Source organism: Oncorhynchus mykiss, chromosome 32, assembly GCF_013265735.2.
Source record: "Oncorhynchus mykiss isolate Arlee chromosome 32, USDA_OmykA_1.1, whole genome shotgun sequence".
In the NCBI taxonomy this organism is placed as follows: Eukaryota; Metazoa; Chordata; class Actinopteri; order Salmoniformes; family Salmonidae; genus Oncorhynchus; species Oncorhynchus mykiss.
In genome coordinates, this window is record NC_050572.1 from 15,184,329 (window position 1) to 15,199,466 (window position 15,138).

Consider the following 15,138-nt stretch of genomic DNA (forward strand, 5'->3'; position numbering starts at 1 on the left):
CCCTCAGATGATCCCTGGTTTTGACTAGATGGTATACAGCTATGGACGGAAGGTACTTTACGTAGCAGGTTAGGTTAGGTTCCCTTACAGCGCGAGCTCTGCGTTAACCCACTTCTTAGTCTCCATGGAGATGGTGACAGAGTGTGACAGTGTCCCGGGGCAGACAGAGAAAGTGACAACACCACACATACTCAATCTGGCCAGAGGGAAGAGAGGACAAGGAGTCTGCCTGTCACTCTTGAATCTCTTGTTCTCTTTCCCCATCTATCACTCTTTAATTGAGGCCAGGATTAAACCAAAGGCACATTGTAGAAAGGCACATTTCACTGTAGACAATGCAGAGATTGCATTCACGGATAAACACTGTAGATTTCGGGTCAACCATAAAACTACCTTTAAAAGTTAAAAAATCAAATGCACTTTCTTATTCTTGTATTCAGATCTCTTAACTCTCTACCTTTCTCTGTGTAGTGTAATAGACTGGTTTAGACTTGATCGTTCAATCACAAATACCAGACACTACCAAACCACAGACCTGAGCCGGTCTTGAACCTTGGTTAAGACCTGGAGAGGTTGACAAAGAGGGAAAGGTTCAACATTGCTAATAAGTGTGTGTCGTCCCCTAGCCATGAAGTTCCATGAGACGTTGCATTCCATTGCAGTGAAGGAGGGGCTTAAGGATCGTAAGGTCACCAGAGCTGTGGAGAGTTTCAGCTGGAACATCACCATATTGAAGGTGACTCTACACACAGTCACGCACAGCAGACCAAACACAACATCACCATACTGAAGGTGACTCTACACACAGTCACGCACAGCAGACCAAACACAACATCACCATATTGAAGGTGACTCTACACACAGTCACGCACAGCAGACCAAACACAACATCACCATATTGAAGGTGACTCTACACACAGTCACGCACAGCAGACCAAACACAACATCACCATATTGAAGGTGACTCTACACACAGTCACGCACAGCAGACCAAACACAACATCACCATATTGAAGGTGACTCTACACACAGTCACGCACAGCAGACCAAACACAACATCACCATATTGAAGGTGACTCTACACACAGTCACGCACAGCAGACCAAACACAACATCACCATATTGAAGGTGACTCTACACACAGTCACGCACAGCAGACCAAACACAACATCACCATATTGAAGGTGACTCTACACACAGTCACGCACAGCAGACCAAACACAACATCACCATATTGAAGGTGACTCTACACACAGTCACGCACAGCAGACCAAACACAACATCACCATACTGAAGGTGACTCTACACACAGTCACGCACAGCAGACCAAACACAACATCACCATACTGAAGGTGACTCTACACACAGTCACGCACAGCAGACCAAACACAACATCACCATATTGAAGGTGACTCTACACACAGTCACGCACAGCAGACCAAACACAACATCACCATATTGAAGGTGACTCTACACACAGTCACGCACAGCAGACCAAACACAACATCACCATATTGAAGGTGACTCTACACACAGTCACGCACAGCAGACCAAACACAACATCACCATATTGAAGGTGACTCTACACACAGTCACGCACAGCAGACCAAACACAACATCACCATATTGAAGGTGACTCTACACACAGTCACGCACAGCAGACCAAACACAACATCACCATACTGAAGGTGACTCTACACACACACTGTCACGCACAGCAGACCAAACACAACATCACCATACTGAAGGTGACTCTACACACACACTGTCACGCACAGCAGACCAAACACAACCACAGAACAGTGCCAGTCCGTTTCCATATTAGCCAACTCCGACAAACAGCTCGCTCTCCTATCCTCCCTTCTCCCACTCTCTCTCTCAGGGGCAGGCAGACCTTCTGAAACGGGCTATGACGGAGGTGCAGGAGAACATGAAGCAGGTACACTATGCTGCCCTGACGTCTAACCTTAGTAAGGGTGTGACAGGAGAGGCGACCCGCCCCCGACGCAGCCTGGACACCATCCAGGAGAGAGCTACCACTCCGGCTAGAGGTTCCCCTTAGGTACAGGTCTAGGACCAGCTTACCCACCTCAAATTATATATTAAATCAAAACAGGGGAAATGTCAAATCTGACCTTAGATCAGTTTCTAAGGGCACCGTCATCCTTCTGAGGATCGGCAGGTTGGCCAGAACTGACAACCAAGTTGCTACGCACACTCAAAAGTGAATGGCTCCTTCTGCATCTAACCCGGTTAGGGGCTGTTGGAGTTTAGTTGGCCATTCTCTCCACACAACGATGAAGAGAAGGAAGATGGACTAAAACAATGAAAGAAAAATACTCCTGTTATACCACTGTCAGGAGGGAGGAGTAACGTCGAAGACACTGGAGACAGGAATGTGGAGAGGAATGAAGTCAGACAATCAGAATGGCCTGTCCCTGAATGTTGCTGGAAATATGTTTTTAATCCTACTCTCTGTGAAGTGTTTGTTCTTTTTGTAGCTGGATTCAATCTGTATCGCCGAGTTATCGATGAAGATCCGTTCAATCTGTATCTCCGAGTTATTGATGAAGATCCGTTCAATCTGTATCTCCAAGTTATTGATGAAGATCCGTTCAATCTGTATCTCCGAGTTATTGATGAAGATCCGTTCAATCTGTATCTCCGAGTTATTGATGAAGATCCGTTCAATCTGTATCTCCGAGTTATTGATGAAGATCCGTTCAATCTGTATCTCCGAGTTATTGATGAAGATCCGTTCAATCTGTATCTCCGAGTTATTGATGAAGATCCGTTCAATCTGTATCTCCGAGTTATCGATGAAGATCCGTTCAATCTGTATCTCCGAGTTATCGATGAAGATCCGTTCAATCTGTATCTCCGAGTTATTGATGAAGATCCGTTCAATCTGTATCTCCGAGTTATCGATGAAGATCCGTTCAATCTGTATCTCCGAGTTATCGATGAAGATCCGTTCAATCTGTATCTCCGAGTTATCGATGAAGATCCGTTCAATCTGTATCTCCGAGTTATCGATGAAGATCCGTTCAATCTGTATCTCCGAGTTATCGATGAAGATCCGTTCAATCTGTATCTCCGAGTTATTGATGAAGATCCGTTCAATCTGTATCTCCGAGTTATTGATGAAGATCCGTTCAATCTGTATCTCCGAGTTATCGATGAAGATCCGTTCAATCTGTATCTCCGAGTTATTGATGAAGATCCGTTCAATCTGTATCTCCGAGTTATTGATGAAGATCCGTTCAATCTGTATCTCCGAGTTATCGATGAAGATCCGTTCAATCTGTATCTCCGAGTTATCGATGAAGATCCGTTCAATCTGTATCTCCGAGTTATCGATGAAGATCCGTTCAATCTGTATCTCCGAGTTATTGATGAAGATCCGTTCAATCTGTATCTCCGAGTTATTGATGAAGATCCGTTCAATCTGTATCTCCGAGTTATCGATGAAGATCCGTTCAATCTGTATCTCCGAGTTATTGATGAAGATCCGTTCAATCTGTATCTCCGAGTTATTGATGAAGATCCGTTCAATCTGTATCTCCGAGTTATCGATGAAGATCCGTTCAATCTGTATCTCCGAGTTATTGATGAAGATCCGTTCAATCTGTATCTCCGAGTTATCGATGAAGATCCGTTCAATCTGTATCTCCGAGTTATCGATGAAGATCCGTTCAATCTGTATCTCCGAGTTATCGATGAAGATCCGTTTTAAAATGTTTGAGCCGACATACAGTATGAAGCGACCGCGGGAAAATTGACTTTAATTGTTGATCGCGCTATAAAAGCGTCTCTTCAGCACTATGGATTGAATGGAGTCCTTGTTTTTTGTTGGGGGGAGTGGAGGGCTTTCAGGGCGATCAAAACTACAGAACAATGTGAAACTGAATGAGACCGAAGTGATAACTTACGTGTGGGAGGAGGCTGATTCAGAATGTGTGAATTGTGACTGCTACCAATAAAATATGCTATTTAGCAGACACGTTTATCCAAAGCGACTTACAGTAGTGCATGCATACATTTTGTTTTTGTATGGGTGGCCTCAGCGGGAATCAAACCTACGATCCTGAAGTTGCAAACACCAACTGAGACGCTTCAGCTTCTCCGGGTACAGAGGAACAAAAGAATGTAGACGTGTACAGAGTAGAATGGGAATCCCCATTCATGTCAATTATGCCGTAATGTACGTGTCTGTCTGCAGGTTCACTCCCTTGTACTTGACTGATGAATTAAGGGTGCTGATTAGTAAGGAACTCCTCACCTGTGGATATTGGTGGGATAGGGTTAATGACTCAACTGTATGATCAAAAACAGTATTTCAAGTACTCCTTCCATAGCACCTTGACCAATGCTTTTCTAGGCAGTTGTGTCACACTTCACATTATTATCCTCATTCTGTAAAATGTTACTGGATTTTTACAAAATGGTGACTTCCGATAATAAAATAAAAAAAACATTCCTGACACTGATGTCTTCCATGGTATACCGTCAGATAGCGTGACGAATCAGTCTGCACTGAGCATCACGTAGACTCCACCTGTCGGAAGACAATTGTTGTCCTCTTGAAAACCTGGATGCTGTAGGATGATTCCTTGTTTCGTGGTAAAATTGACATCAATATCTCCTTCAAACCATAACCAGAACCAACCAGTAAGCAAATAAACCAGTCACTTCAAATCATAAAACCCTGTTTTTTTTGTTGTTTTTTACACACACACCACTTTGACCATTTTCTCGACTGATAGCCAGCTGGCCACACATGCAGTCAACAGAGAGACAGAAAACCAGGGCCTGACATCTAAGAGAAGCCAAAGTATTGGATATCCACTGGCATTTTAAAATGTCACTTACAACAGTGGAGGCTGCTGAGGGGAGGAAGGCTCATAATGGCCAGAATGGAATCAAGCATGTTTGTGTTTGATACCATTCATTGCACTCCATTCCAGCCATTTATGAGCCGTCCTCCCCTCAGCAGCCTCCACTTATGAGCATTGTTTACCTTTCACTGCATGTTGTTAGTGTTTTTAGTTAGCATTGCTAATTTAAATATTAGTTGTACTCAATTCAGCATGTTGCTGGCACTTGTATACTGTCCTGTTGAAAAGCCATTCTCTCCCCCTCAACATGACACAGGCATACTGTAACGAGCATTGTATTGGTCTATAGATAATCATCTCTCTGCTGTAGGGACATCCCTCGTGTGTGCAATGCTTTACTTGGCTACTCTAGGAAGCGAGATAAATACAAGGACATCAGAAATAATGAAATCTTATTACATGGAATTGATTTTTTTTAAAGCCTGTTTTCCTTAATTTAATAATTTCACATTACTGCAGCTGTTTTGGGTTAAAATTGTATCTTTAAACAAAATGTAAAGAAGAAGTGAGAATCAGTTAATCTGTCAATGGTTTCCAGGCACTGGTTAAGAGTAGGTAGAAGTTGCCTCCTAACAACTGATACAGGATCAGATATTGTACCATCCACCCTAATGGAAGGTGTAGGACTGCCGATTGGTTAGGAGCAACTTCTACCTCGAAACAGTTAAAGGACAATCAGAGGCGGTGAATGGAGGTAAGACAAGATAAGCTCTTTAGATAGACAGAGGTATGGTACAGACAACTCCCCTACCATTACTACATACCGAGAAGGGAAAGGCATCCCCCACACTGATAAATGCACTATGAATTCCAGTTCCTGAGGGTAGCCTGTGGTGAACTGTCTTGTAGCACCCTCATGTGGCAGAAATGGGTATCACCATTAAAGTCAGATGGGGTTGGATAAGCACTAAGTCCCTAGCATTCAGGAGAAGAGGCTATAGGCATAAGAGAGATCTATGGTATTCATGAAGGAATACAGAGCAGGTAGGTTAAGGTATTGGCGACAGCCTAACGGTAGGCTGCCATAGTCCGATCCAGCAGTGGCGAGTTGGTTTTCCCGTGTGGGGCAGCATATCCTCCAGGTTGGGATGAATCCCTCCAAATGGTTAAGGTGGGTGATTAGGGAGTAGATAAACTGATCCTAGATCTCTGGTTAGTGGTAACTCCCACCCAGATCAGTAAAGTCCAATCGCTCACAGGTCCTGGGAGTTGACCATGGCGAAGTCTGAGTCTTTGCTGTGAATGCTGCCCTCGTCTGGGCTGGAGGAACCTGACGCTGCACCCTGGAACGGCTCCACCCTGACCGAGCTGTGGAGCTGTCTGATTGGAGGGGTCCTCTCCACCCCTCCCCCGGTGGGCGGCAGCTCTCCGTCCTGCGAGACCAGAATGTACTCATCCCAGTTCCTCCCCTCCGAGCCCACACACAGAGAGGAGGACTCTGGGGGAGAAGTCTGAAAGAGAGACAAGGGGCTTGTTCAACACTGCTGTTGACTGGCTGATCAACAAATCAAGTTCCATCATAAATAACTACTAGTATTATTTGTAGATCAGTCAGTCACAATATACCCACAATTCATCACAGATTTTGAAGCATCGGGAATGATACCAAAGTATGCAAGGGTACACCGCAAACATGAGTCTACGTATTAATACAACGTGTTCACCTGTTGCTCTGGTGGGGTTTGCTCCCGCTCTTCTTCCTCCTGTTCTCCATCACCACGCTGTGGTGCGGCCAGGTAAGGCTGGTCTTCATGGTGACTGTTGGCGTGCTGCTGCTGTGCGGCAGAGGCGTGGTCATAGTGGTCGTCAGCGATGGTGATCTCCTCGTTCTCCTCAGTCTCCAGCAGGCTCTGGTTGAAACGCAGAGCTCCCTTCAGGATGTCCTTGATCTGACAGATTCATTCATAAACACACAGAGCAATTCATGATGAACACACACAGATGTACTGAGAACACACACACAGACAATGTACAGTACACATGCACGTACTACACACATGGTCAAAATGCTAACTCACTCAGAGGCGCTAACATGCAAACCACCCCCCACTTATGTGGTGCTGCTGTCCAGTACCTGTTTAAGTCCAGCCAGTGACACCAACACCTCATCCTCTTTCTCCAGGTGCTCCTGTAGGATCACCTCCTGGATCCTACCTGAGGAGACAGACATCAGACCACAAGCTAGGTTTCCATCCAACTGGTGACCGATTTGCATGCTGAATATTCAAAAATATGCATAAAAACAATGTGCATTTTCCCACCAGAAATGTTTCCATCGAATTGTTGCTATTAAATTCCCATGTACCGGATGAAAAATACAAGTTAAATACGTTTCCATCGCATTTTCAACTCTACTGATGGTTTTGTCACAAACTGTTATGTTCTATAGAGAATGTGTCCACTCGTCTTGGCACATGCGCTCTAGCCAACAGCTGGCAGATACAGTGTGGGTAGGCTACCTACATGAGATTATTATGGATAAGAGCCATGTTTGTATCTGTCAAACAGCAGCGAAGCATCAATCATCATGTCACCAGAATAAGACCCTCAATATTTATTGGAAAGGAGCATCAAGCTCATCACCTTGCACTTTCATCACCCTGTGATGTTATAACGCATTTCATCTGTAGCATGCTTTCCTGAGGGTCAGTGCTATCCGGGATCCTTGGGACATCCCTACCTTAAACTCTCTTCAATGGGGGTAGGCACGTCCCATAGATCCTTTCCAGAGTCGTAGTGGGAGGACCAGATAACATATCAAAGCGTGACTCCCAAGTTTACGTCATTATTATTATTATTATTATTATTATTATTATTATTATTATTATTATAATAATAATAATATCAATATTTGCGCATTAAGGCGTTTCCAACGCCATTTCTTGCATAATTACTGTTACCGACAAAAAGATCCCACCTCGTCTAGTTAGATCACAGTCGTAACCCTACACATCGACTTGGTACTGGTACTCCCTGTATATAGACATGCTATTTTTACTGGTTATTCACCGTTTGTCTGAATATACCCACACTAGTGTACTGCATACTATTTAGCATGCACTGTTTAGTAAAACGTATGCGGGTATTCTGAGTAGGTGGGCGGCTCGATTTTTGCATATTCAACAGACACGCGTCGCATTAACCAGCCTGATGATAGCTAATTTCCAATTCGATTACTTTCTGTAAACTCTGAATCGAATAGGAATGAGTTATAGGCCTACTCAGCCTGGTTATAGGCTGTCACATTGGCCCTATACCATTGCCCATTTATCCAGCCCATACAGTTGAAGTCAGAAGTTTACATAATTAGGTTGGTGTCATTAAAACTCGTCTTTCAACCACCTCACAAATTTCTTGTTAACAAACTACAGATTTGGCAAGTCGGTTAGGACATCTACTTTGTGCATGACAAGTAATTTTTCCAACAATTGTTTAAAGACTATCAGACTAGATTACTTAACTTATAATTCACTGTATCACAATTCCAGTTGGTCAGAAGTTACATACACTAAGTTGACTGTGCCTTTAAACAGCTTGGAAATTTCCCGAAAATGTCATGGCTTTAGAAGCTTCTGAGGCTAATTGACATCATTTGAGTCAATTAGAGGTGTACCTGTGGATATATTTCAAGGCCTACCTTCAAACTCAGTGCCTCTTTGCTTAACATCATGGGAAAATCCAAAGAAATCAGCCAAGAACGCATCATTTTTTTTGACCTCCACAAGTCTGGTTCATCCTTGGAAGCAATTTCCAAACACCTGAAGGTACCACGTTCATCTGTACAAACAATAGTACGCAAGTATAAACCCCATGGGACCACGCAGCCGTCATACCGCTCAGGAAGGAGACACATTAGGTTCAAAATAGATGGCCTCATGAGGAGGGAAAATTATGTGGATATATTGAAGAACATCAAGACATCAGTTAAAGCTTGGTCGCAAATGGGTCTTCCAAATGGACAACGACCCCAAACATACTTCCAAAGTTGTGGCAAAATGGCTTAGGGACAACAAAGTCAAGGTATTGGAGTGGCCATCACAAAGCCCTGACCCCAATCCCATAGAAAATATGTGGGCAGAACTGAAATAGCGTGTGCAAGCAAGGAGGCCTACAATCCTGACCCAGTTACACCAGCTCTGTCAGGAGGAATGGGCCGAAGTTCACCCAACATATTGTAGGAAGCTTGTGGAAGGCTACCCTAAACGTTTGACCCAAGTTAAACCATTTAAAGGCAATGCTGCCAAATACTAATTGAGTGTATGTAAACTTCTGACACACTGGGAATGTGATGAAAGAAATACAAGCTGAAATATATCACTCTACTATTATTCTGACATTTCACATTCTTAAAATAAAGTGGTGATCCTAACTGACCTAAGACTAGGATTAAATGTCAGGAATTGTGAAAAACTGAGTTGAAATGTATTTGGCTAAGGTGTAAGTAAACTTCCGACTTCAACTCTATATCCTTTTTAAAAAGGACTGAAGACAGAAACAGAATTTGGTTCCATTTCAACAGTCTATTTATTAGTGAAACCAAAGTGCTGTAACATATCTGAATTAAAACCAAATAGCCTAGTACACACACTAAAACCTTTCAAATCAAAAGGCACAGGAAAACGTGGACCGTCAGCTGCATTGTGAATTCAGAACTGCTGGACAGCAACATACTAAACTAAAGGAGTGATCATTGAGAATGAGTCCTCGGTGCCAACACATTCAGAAATCAAAACGGTTTAGCATTTAGTTTAAAAGCTCTGATTGCCAAGAGAACAATAAACAATTTAATGAGAAAACAGAAAAAGACCTGCAACATCATTTTTAGGAGAACAAAAACTGTAGACTTTTGTTGTCTGGCTACTTAAAGAGAACTGTGGCTCGCCAGCAGCCCAGCTCTTCCAATGCATTGTGGAAAAGTCTACATTGAATTCTACTAGAAGAGCTGAAAGTAGAACATCTTGGTTTTTAAACCATACTAGACTTTCAAAAATGCACATACTATAAAACATATTTTACCATACTGAAAATGCGTCCTGCGCGATTGCGTAGTTTCCTGCTATTCATTGATTAGCACACGCCCATGTCTAACTGATCAGCTGATGATTTCAGTAGCACACTCCCATGTCTAACTGATCAGCTGTTGATTTCAGTAGCACACCCCTATGTCTAACTGATCAGCTGTTGATTTCAGTAGCACACCCCCATGTCTAACTGATCAGCTGTTGATTTCAGTAGCACACCCCCATGTCTAACTGATCAGTTGTTGATTTCAGTAGCACACCCCCATGTCTAACTCATCAGCTGTTGATTTCTGTAGTACACCCCCATGTCTAACTGATCAGCTGTTGATTTCAGTAGCACACCCCTATGTCTAACTGATCAGCTGTTGATTTCAGTAGCACACCCCCATGTCTAACTGATCAGCTGTTGATTTCAGTAGCACACCCCCATGTCTAACTGATCAGCTGTTGATTTCAGTAGCACACCCCCATGTCTAACTGATCAGTTGTTGATTTCAGTAGCACACCCCCATGTCTAACTCATCAGCTGTTGATTTCTGTAGTACACCCCCACGTCTAACTGATCAGCTGTTGATTTCAGTAGCACACCCCCATGTCTAACTGATCAGCTGTTGATTTCAGTAGCACACCCCCATGTCTAACTGATCAGCTGTTGATTTCAGTAGCACACCCCCATGTCTAACTGATCAGCTGTTGATTTCCGTAGCACACCCCCATGTCTAACTCATCAGCTGTTGATTTCAGTAGCACACCCCCATGTCTAACTCATCAGCTGTTGATTTCAGTAGCACACCCCCATGTCTAACTGATCAGCTGTTGATTTCCGTAGCACACCCCCATGTCTAACTCATCAGCTGTTGATTTCAGTAGCACACCCCCATGTCTAACTGATCAGCTGTTGATTTCAGTAGCACACCCCCATGTCTAACTGATCAGCTGTTGATTTCCGTAGCACACCCCCATGTCTAACTCATCAGCTGTTGATTTCAGTAGCACACCCCCATGTCTAACTCATCAGCTGTTGATTTCCGTAGCACACCCCCATGTCTAACTGATCAGCTGTTGATTTCCGTAGCACACCCCCATGTCTAACTGATCAGCTGTTGATTTCAGTAGCACACCCCCATGTCTAACTCATCAGCTGTTGATTTCAGTAGCACACCCCCATGTCTAACTCATCAGCTGTTGATTTCAGTAGCATATCTAACTGTTGTCAAAGCTGAAATGAGTATGACATCCGGTCATTTAAAGTTTACTTGATTTTTTTCGCATACTCAAACAGCCTACTATTTAGGACTCAAGTATGGGTATTCAGACACTGTTTCTTTATTCCTCGTGTCACTATTTCTATTTAATTTGTCATTTTATCTTTCACTTTCACGTGTGTTGATACTGGATTTGCAATCTATCCACTGATGCGTCAGGGTTGTTAAACTCAATGTGCATGTTAATATATGTATATGTAGGGAAACTTACCAATGTGTGTGTTCATCATCTTGGCACAGTACTTGCTCATGGCCTCTAGGTCATTGATCTGACCCTGCAGGAAGGACACCTGGGCCTCCAACTCCTCCTCCTGACAACACAGAGGGAACAACTTAGTGTGAGTGAGAGAGCGTGAGAGAGAGTGAGAAATATGAGCTAGGAAAGAGACCTGCAGAGAAAGATGGAGAAAAAGAGAGATACTCACGGCCTCTTTCTTGCCCATGGTCTTGCTGTGGGAGCGAGTGATGTTGAAGAAGGAGTCCTTCTTGGTGGCTGAGAGGGGTGGGGACAAGGTGCTGATGTCACTTCCCCTGGAGACGGGAAGGGGCGGGGACGCTGTGGTGTGACCCTGTCCCCCAGAGAGACTTTCTATGCTGGGGGAGGAGCTAACTGTCCTGGAGGTTTGGCCTGAAAAAGAGAGAAACGATGAACACAAAGACAAACAGATGAGGGCTGTGAGTAGCAGAGAGAGAACCGATGAACCAGTGCTGTTGTCACAAACCTTGATCCTGTTCTTACCTCCTCAATGTTCAAATCTCCTCAACATATGAGTGTGTGATGACTGTATTCAGGTTCAACCTACTTACTGCAGCGAAGGAGAATGTTTTGAGTCAGAGCCAGTCTCTCTTGACTAGTGGTTTAACATGCATCCAAGAAGGCACTATACTATTCAACTCTGGACTACCACACTTCTGCTGGCTTGCATCTTTCAGTGATTGGTTAAGACCAGTGTGAATGTGGACCTTATAAAAGTTCAATGCCATTGACTGATGGATTCTTTGGTGATAAAATAACCAGGAGGAAAATACTTTACAAAGCCAACAGTGCTGTGATGCTCAGAGATCAGGGTTTAAACAAACGGTTGAAAGGGGATGCAAAAACACGGCAACACACACATATGCACACAAGCGGTTGCTATGGTAGCAGTTACCTTGTGTGTCAGAAAATGTGGGTGGAGAGACTCCGCCTGAAACTACATCTAACATACAGGAGGGTGAGTCTATCACTCGAGCACACCACAGGAGGTTGGTGGCACCTTAACTGGGGAGGACAGGCTCGTGGTAATGACTGGCTCTAACCAGAATAGAAAGAGGATGTCTGTACTAATGTACTTGTCCTCCTGCTCAGTTGTGCACTGGTGCCTCCCACTCTTTCTATTCTGGTTAGAAACAGTTTGCGCTCTTCTGTGAAGGGAGTAGTACACAGCGTTGTACGAGCTCTTCAGTTTCTTGGCAATTTCTTGCATAGAATAGCCTTCATTTCTCAGAACAAGAATAGACTGATGAGTTTCAGAAGAAAGGTCTTTGTTTCTGGACATTTTGAGCCTGTAATTGAACCCACAAATGCTGATGCTAGTCTAAAGAAGGACAGTTTTATTGCTTCTTTAAAATCAGCACGTTTTCAGCTGTGCTAACAATTGCAAAAGGGTTTTCTAATGATCAATTAGCCTTTTAAAATCGATTAGCTAACACAACGTGCCATTGGAACACAGGAGTGGTGGTTGCTGAAAATGGGACTCTGTACGCCTATGTAGATATTCCATAATAAATCAGCCGTTTCCAGCTACAATAGTCATTTAGAACATTAACAATGTCTACACTGTATTTCTGATCAATTTGATGTTATTTTAAAAGGAGAAAAATGTTTTGCTTTTCTTTCAAAAACAAGGACATTTCTAAGTGCAACGACCTTAAGCATACGGGTAAGACAATTCAGGAGTGGCTTCGGGGCAATCTCTGAATGTCCTTGAGTGACCCAGCCAGAGCCCGGACTTGAACCCGATTGAACATCTCTGGAGAGACCTGAAAACAGCTGTGCAGCAACGCTCCCCATCCAACCTGACTGAGCTTGAGAGGATCTGCAGAGAAGAATGAGAGAAACTCCCCAAATACAGGTTTGCCAAGCTTGTAGCATCAGACCAAAGAAAACTCAAGGTTGTAATCGCTGCCAAAGGTGCTTCAACAAAGTACTGAGTAAAGGGTCTGAATTCTTACGTAAATGTAATTTCAGTTTTATACAATTTTTAAAAATGTCTTTACCCGTTTTTACTTTGTCATTATGGGGTATTGTGTGTCGATTGAGGGGGGAAATGATTTAATACATTTTAGAATAAGGCTGTAACGTAACAACATTTTGAAAAAGTCTGAAAAAAAGGGGCATGCACACCCACCGACCCACACACACACTTCATAGTTGATTATTGCTATATGGTGATGGGGGTGATGGGGCCATGCATGCTTTTCAACCTCCCACACCCGCCCGTCCGATTAGCATCACTCCTCTGGACGGTTCTGACTTAGGTATTTGTAGTTGTCCACATATTCTAGGTGTCTGGTTAGACTGTAAACTCTCCTTCCAGACTCATATTAAACATCTCCAATCCAAAATTAAATATAGAATCTGCTTCCAATTTCGCAACAAAGCCTCCTTCACTCATGCTGCCAAACATACCGTTGTAAAACTGACTATCCTACTGATCCTCAACTTCGGCGATGTCATTTACAAAATAGCTTCCAATACTCAACTCAGCAAATACTCAACTCAGCAAACTGGATGCAGTCTATCACAGTGCCATTTTCCGTTTTGTCACCAAAGCCCCTTATACTACCCACCATTGCGACCTGTATGCTCTAGTGGGCTGGCCCTCGCTACATATTTGTCGCCAGACCCACTGGCTCCAGGTCATCTATAAGTCTATGCTAGGTAAAGCTCCGCCTTATCTTAGCTCACTGGTCACAATAACAACACCCACCCGTAGCACGCGCTCCAGCAGGTATATCTCACTGGTCATCCCCAAAGCCAACACCTCCTTTGGCCGCCTTTCCTTCCAGTTCTCTGTTGCCAGTGACTGGAACAAATTGCAAAAATCGCTGAAGCTGGAGACTTATAATTCCCTCACTAACTTTAAACATCAGCTATCCGATCAGCTAACCGATCGCTGCAGCTGTACATAGCTCACCCAATCTACCTACCTCATCCCCATATTGTTTTTATTTGACTTTTCTGCTCTTTTGCACACCAGTATTTCTACTTGCACATCATCTGCTATTTATCACTCCATTGTTAATTTACTAAGCTGTAATTACTTCGCTACTATGGCCTATTTATTGCCTTACCGCCTCACGCCATTGGCACACACTGTATATAGACTTTCCCCCCCTATTGTGTTATTGACTGCACGCTTGTTTATTCCATGTGTAACTGTGTTGTTTGTGTCGCACTGCTTTGCTTTATCTTGACCAGGTCGCAGTTGTAAATGAGAACTTGTTCTCAACTAGTTTACTTGGTTAAATAAAGGTGAAAAAAAATTCAAAAATATTTTCTAAGATTCTGTATGGATGGATGTGTGGACATCAATGTCCTAGTATACCTGTTAGATTATGTGTGTATGTGTTCCCAACCCTCACCTTGGCTCAGGTAGACTGGCATGCTCTCAGACTTCAGTAGGCGCTGGTGCTGGGACTGGGAGTGTGTCTGCAGGGGGGCATGGCCAGAGAACAGGGGCTCGGCCTGGGGGCGGGGGGCTGCAGTGAGGGGGGAGGGGGCAGAACGAATCTCGCTGTTGATTGGAGAGATAACACTGGCAACACCCCCTGATATGGCTGGGGCGATGAGCTTCCTCCCAAAGCTGAGCAGGCTGCTGGAGACTTTGTTGATGTTGAGAGGAGCCGTCTTGGCACTGGCACAGAGGGGTTGGGAGAGAGAGAGAGAGAAAAAAAAGAAAGAGTTAGTTT

At 43.8% G+C, this 15,138-nt stretch overlaps 2 protein-coding genes across 7 annotated transcripts in view; one reads left to right on the forward strand and one right to left on the reverse strand.

The window, feature by feature from the left end:
* The window catches only part of LOC110487981 (inactive phospholipase C-like protein 2), a 57,047-nt gene extending 52,591 nt beyond the window's left edge, over positions 1–4,456 (forward strand). Inside the window, exons 11-12 of the mRNA XM_036971598.1 lie at positions 627–736; positions 1,883–4,456. Of these exons, the coding sequence (XP_036827493.1) occupies positions 627–736; positions 1,883–2,062 (290 nt within the window). The 3' untranslated portion in view covers positions 2,063–4,456. The remainder of the gene's footprint in view (positions 1–626; positions 737–1,882) is intronic.
* A 239-nt stretch (positions 4,457–4,695) lies between these two features.
* LOC110489385 (TBC1 domain family member 5) overlaps positions 4,696–15,138 on the reverse strand; it is a 40,810-nt gene continuing 30,367 nt past the window's right edge. For all 6 annotated transcript variants that reach the window (XM_036971600.1, XM_036971604.1, XM_036971602.1 and 3 more), the window contains 6 exons: positions 14,812–15,083; positions 11,610–11,812; positions 11,396–11,495; positions 6,973–7,052; positions 6,563–6,787; positions 4,696–6,349 (listed from right to left, as the gene is read on the reverse strand). In XM_036971600.1, coding sequence (XP_036827495.1) covers positions 6,092–6,349; positions 6,563–6,787; positions 6,973–7,052; positions 11,396–11,495; positions 11,610–11,812; positions 14,812–15,083 — 1,138 coding nt within the window. In that variant the 3' untranslated portion in view covers positions 4,696–6,091. The remainder of the gene's footprint in view (positions 6,350–6,562; positions 6,788–6,972; positions 7,053–11,395; positions 11,496–11,609; positions 11,813–14,811; positions 15,084–15,138) is intronic.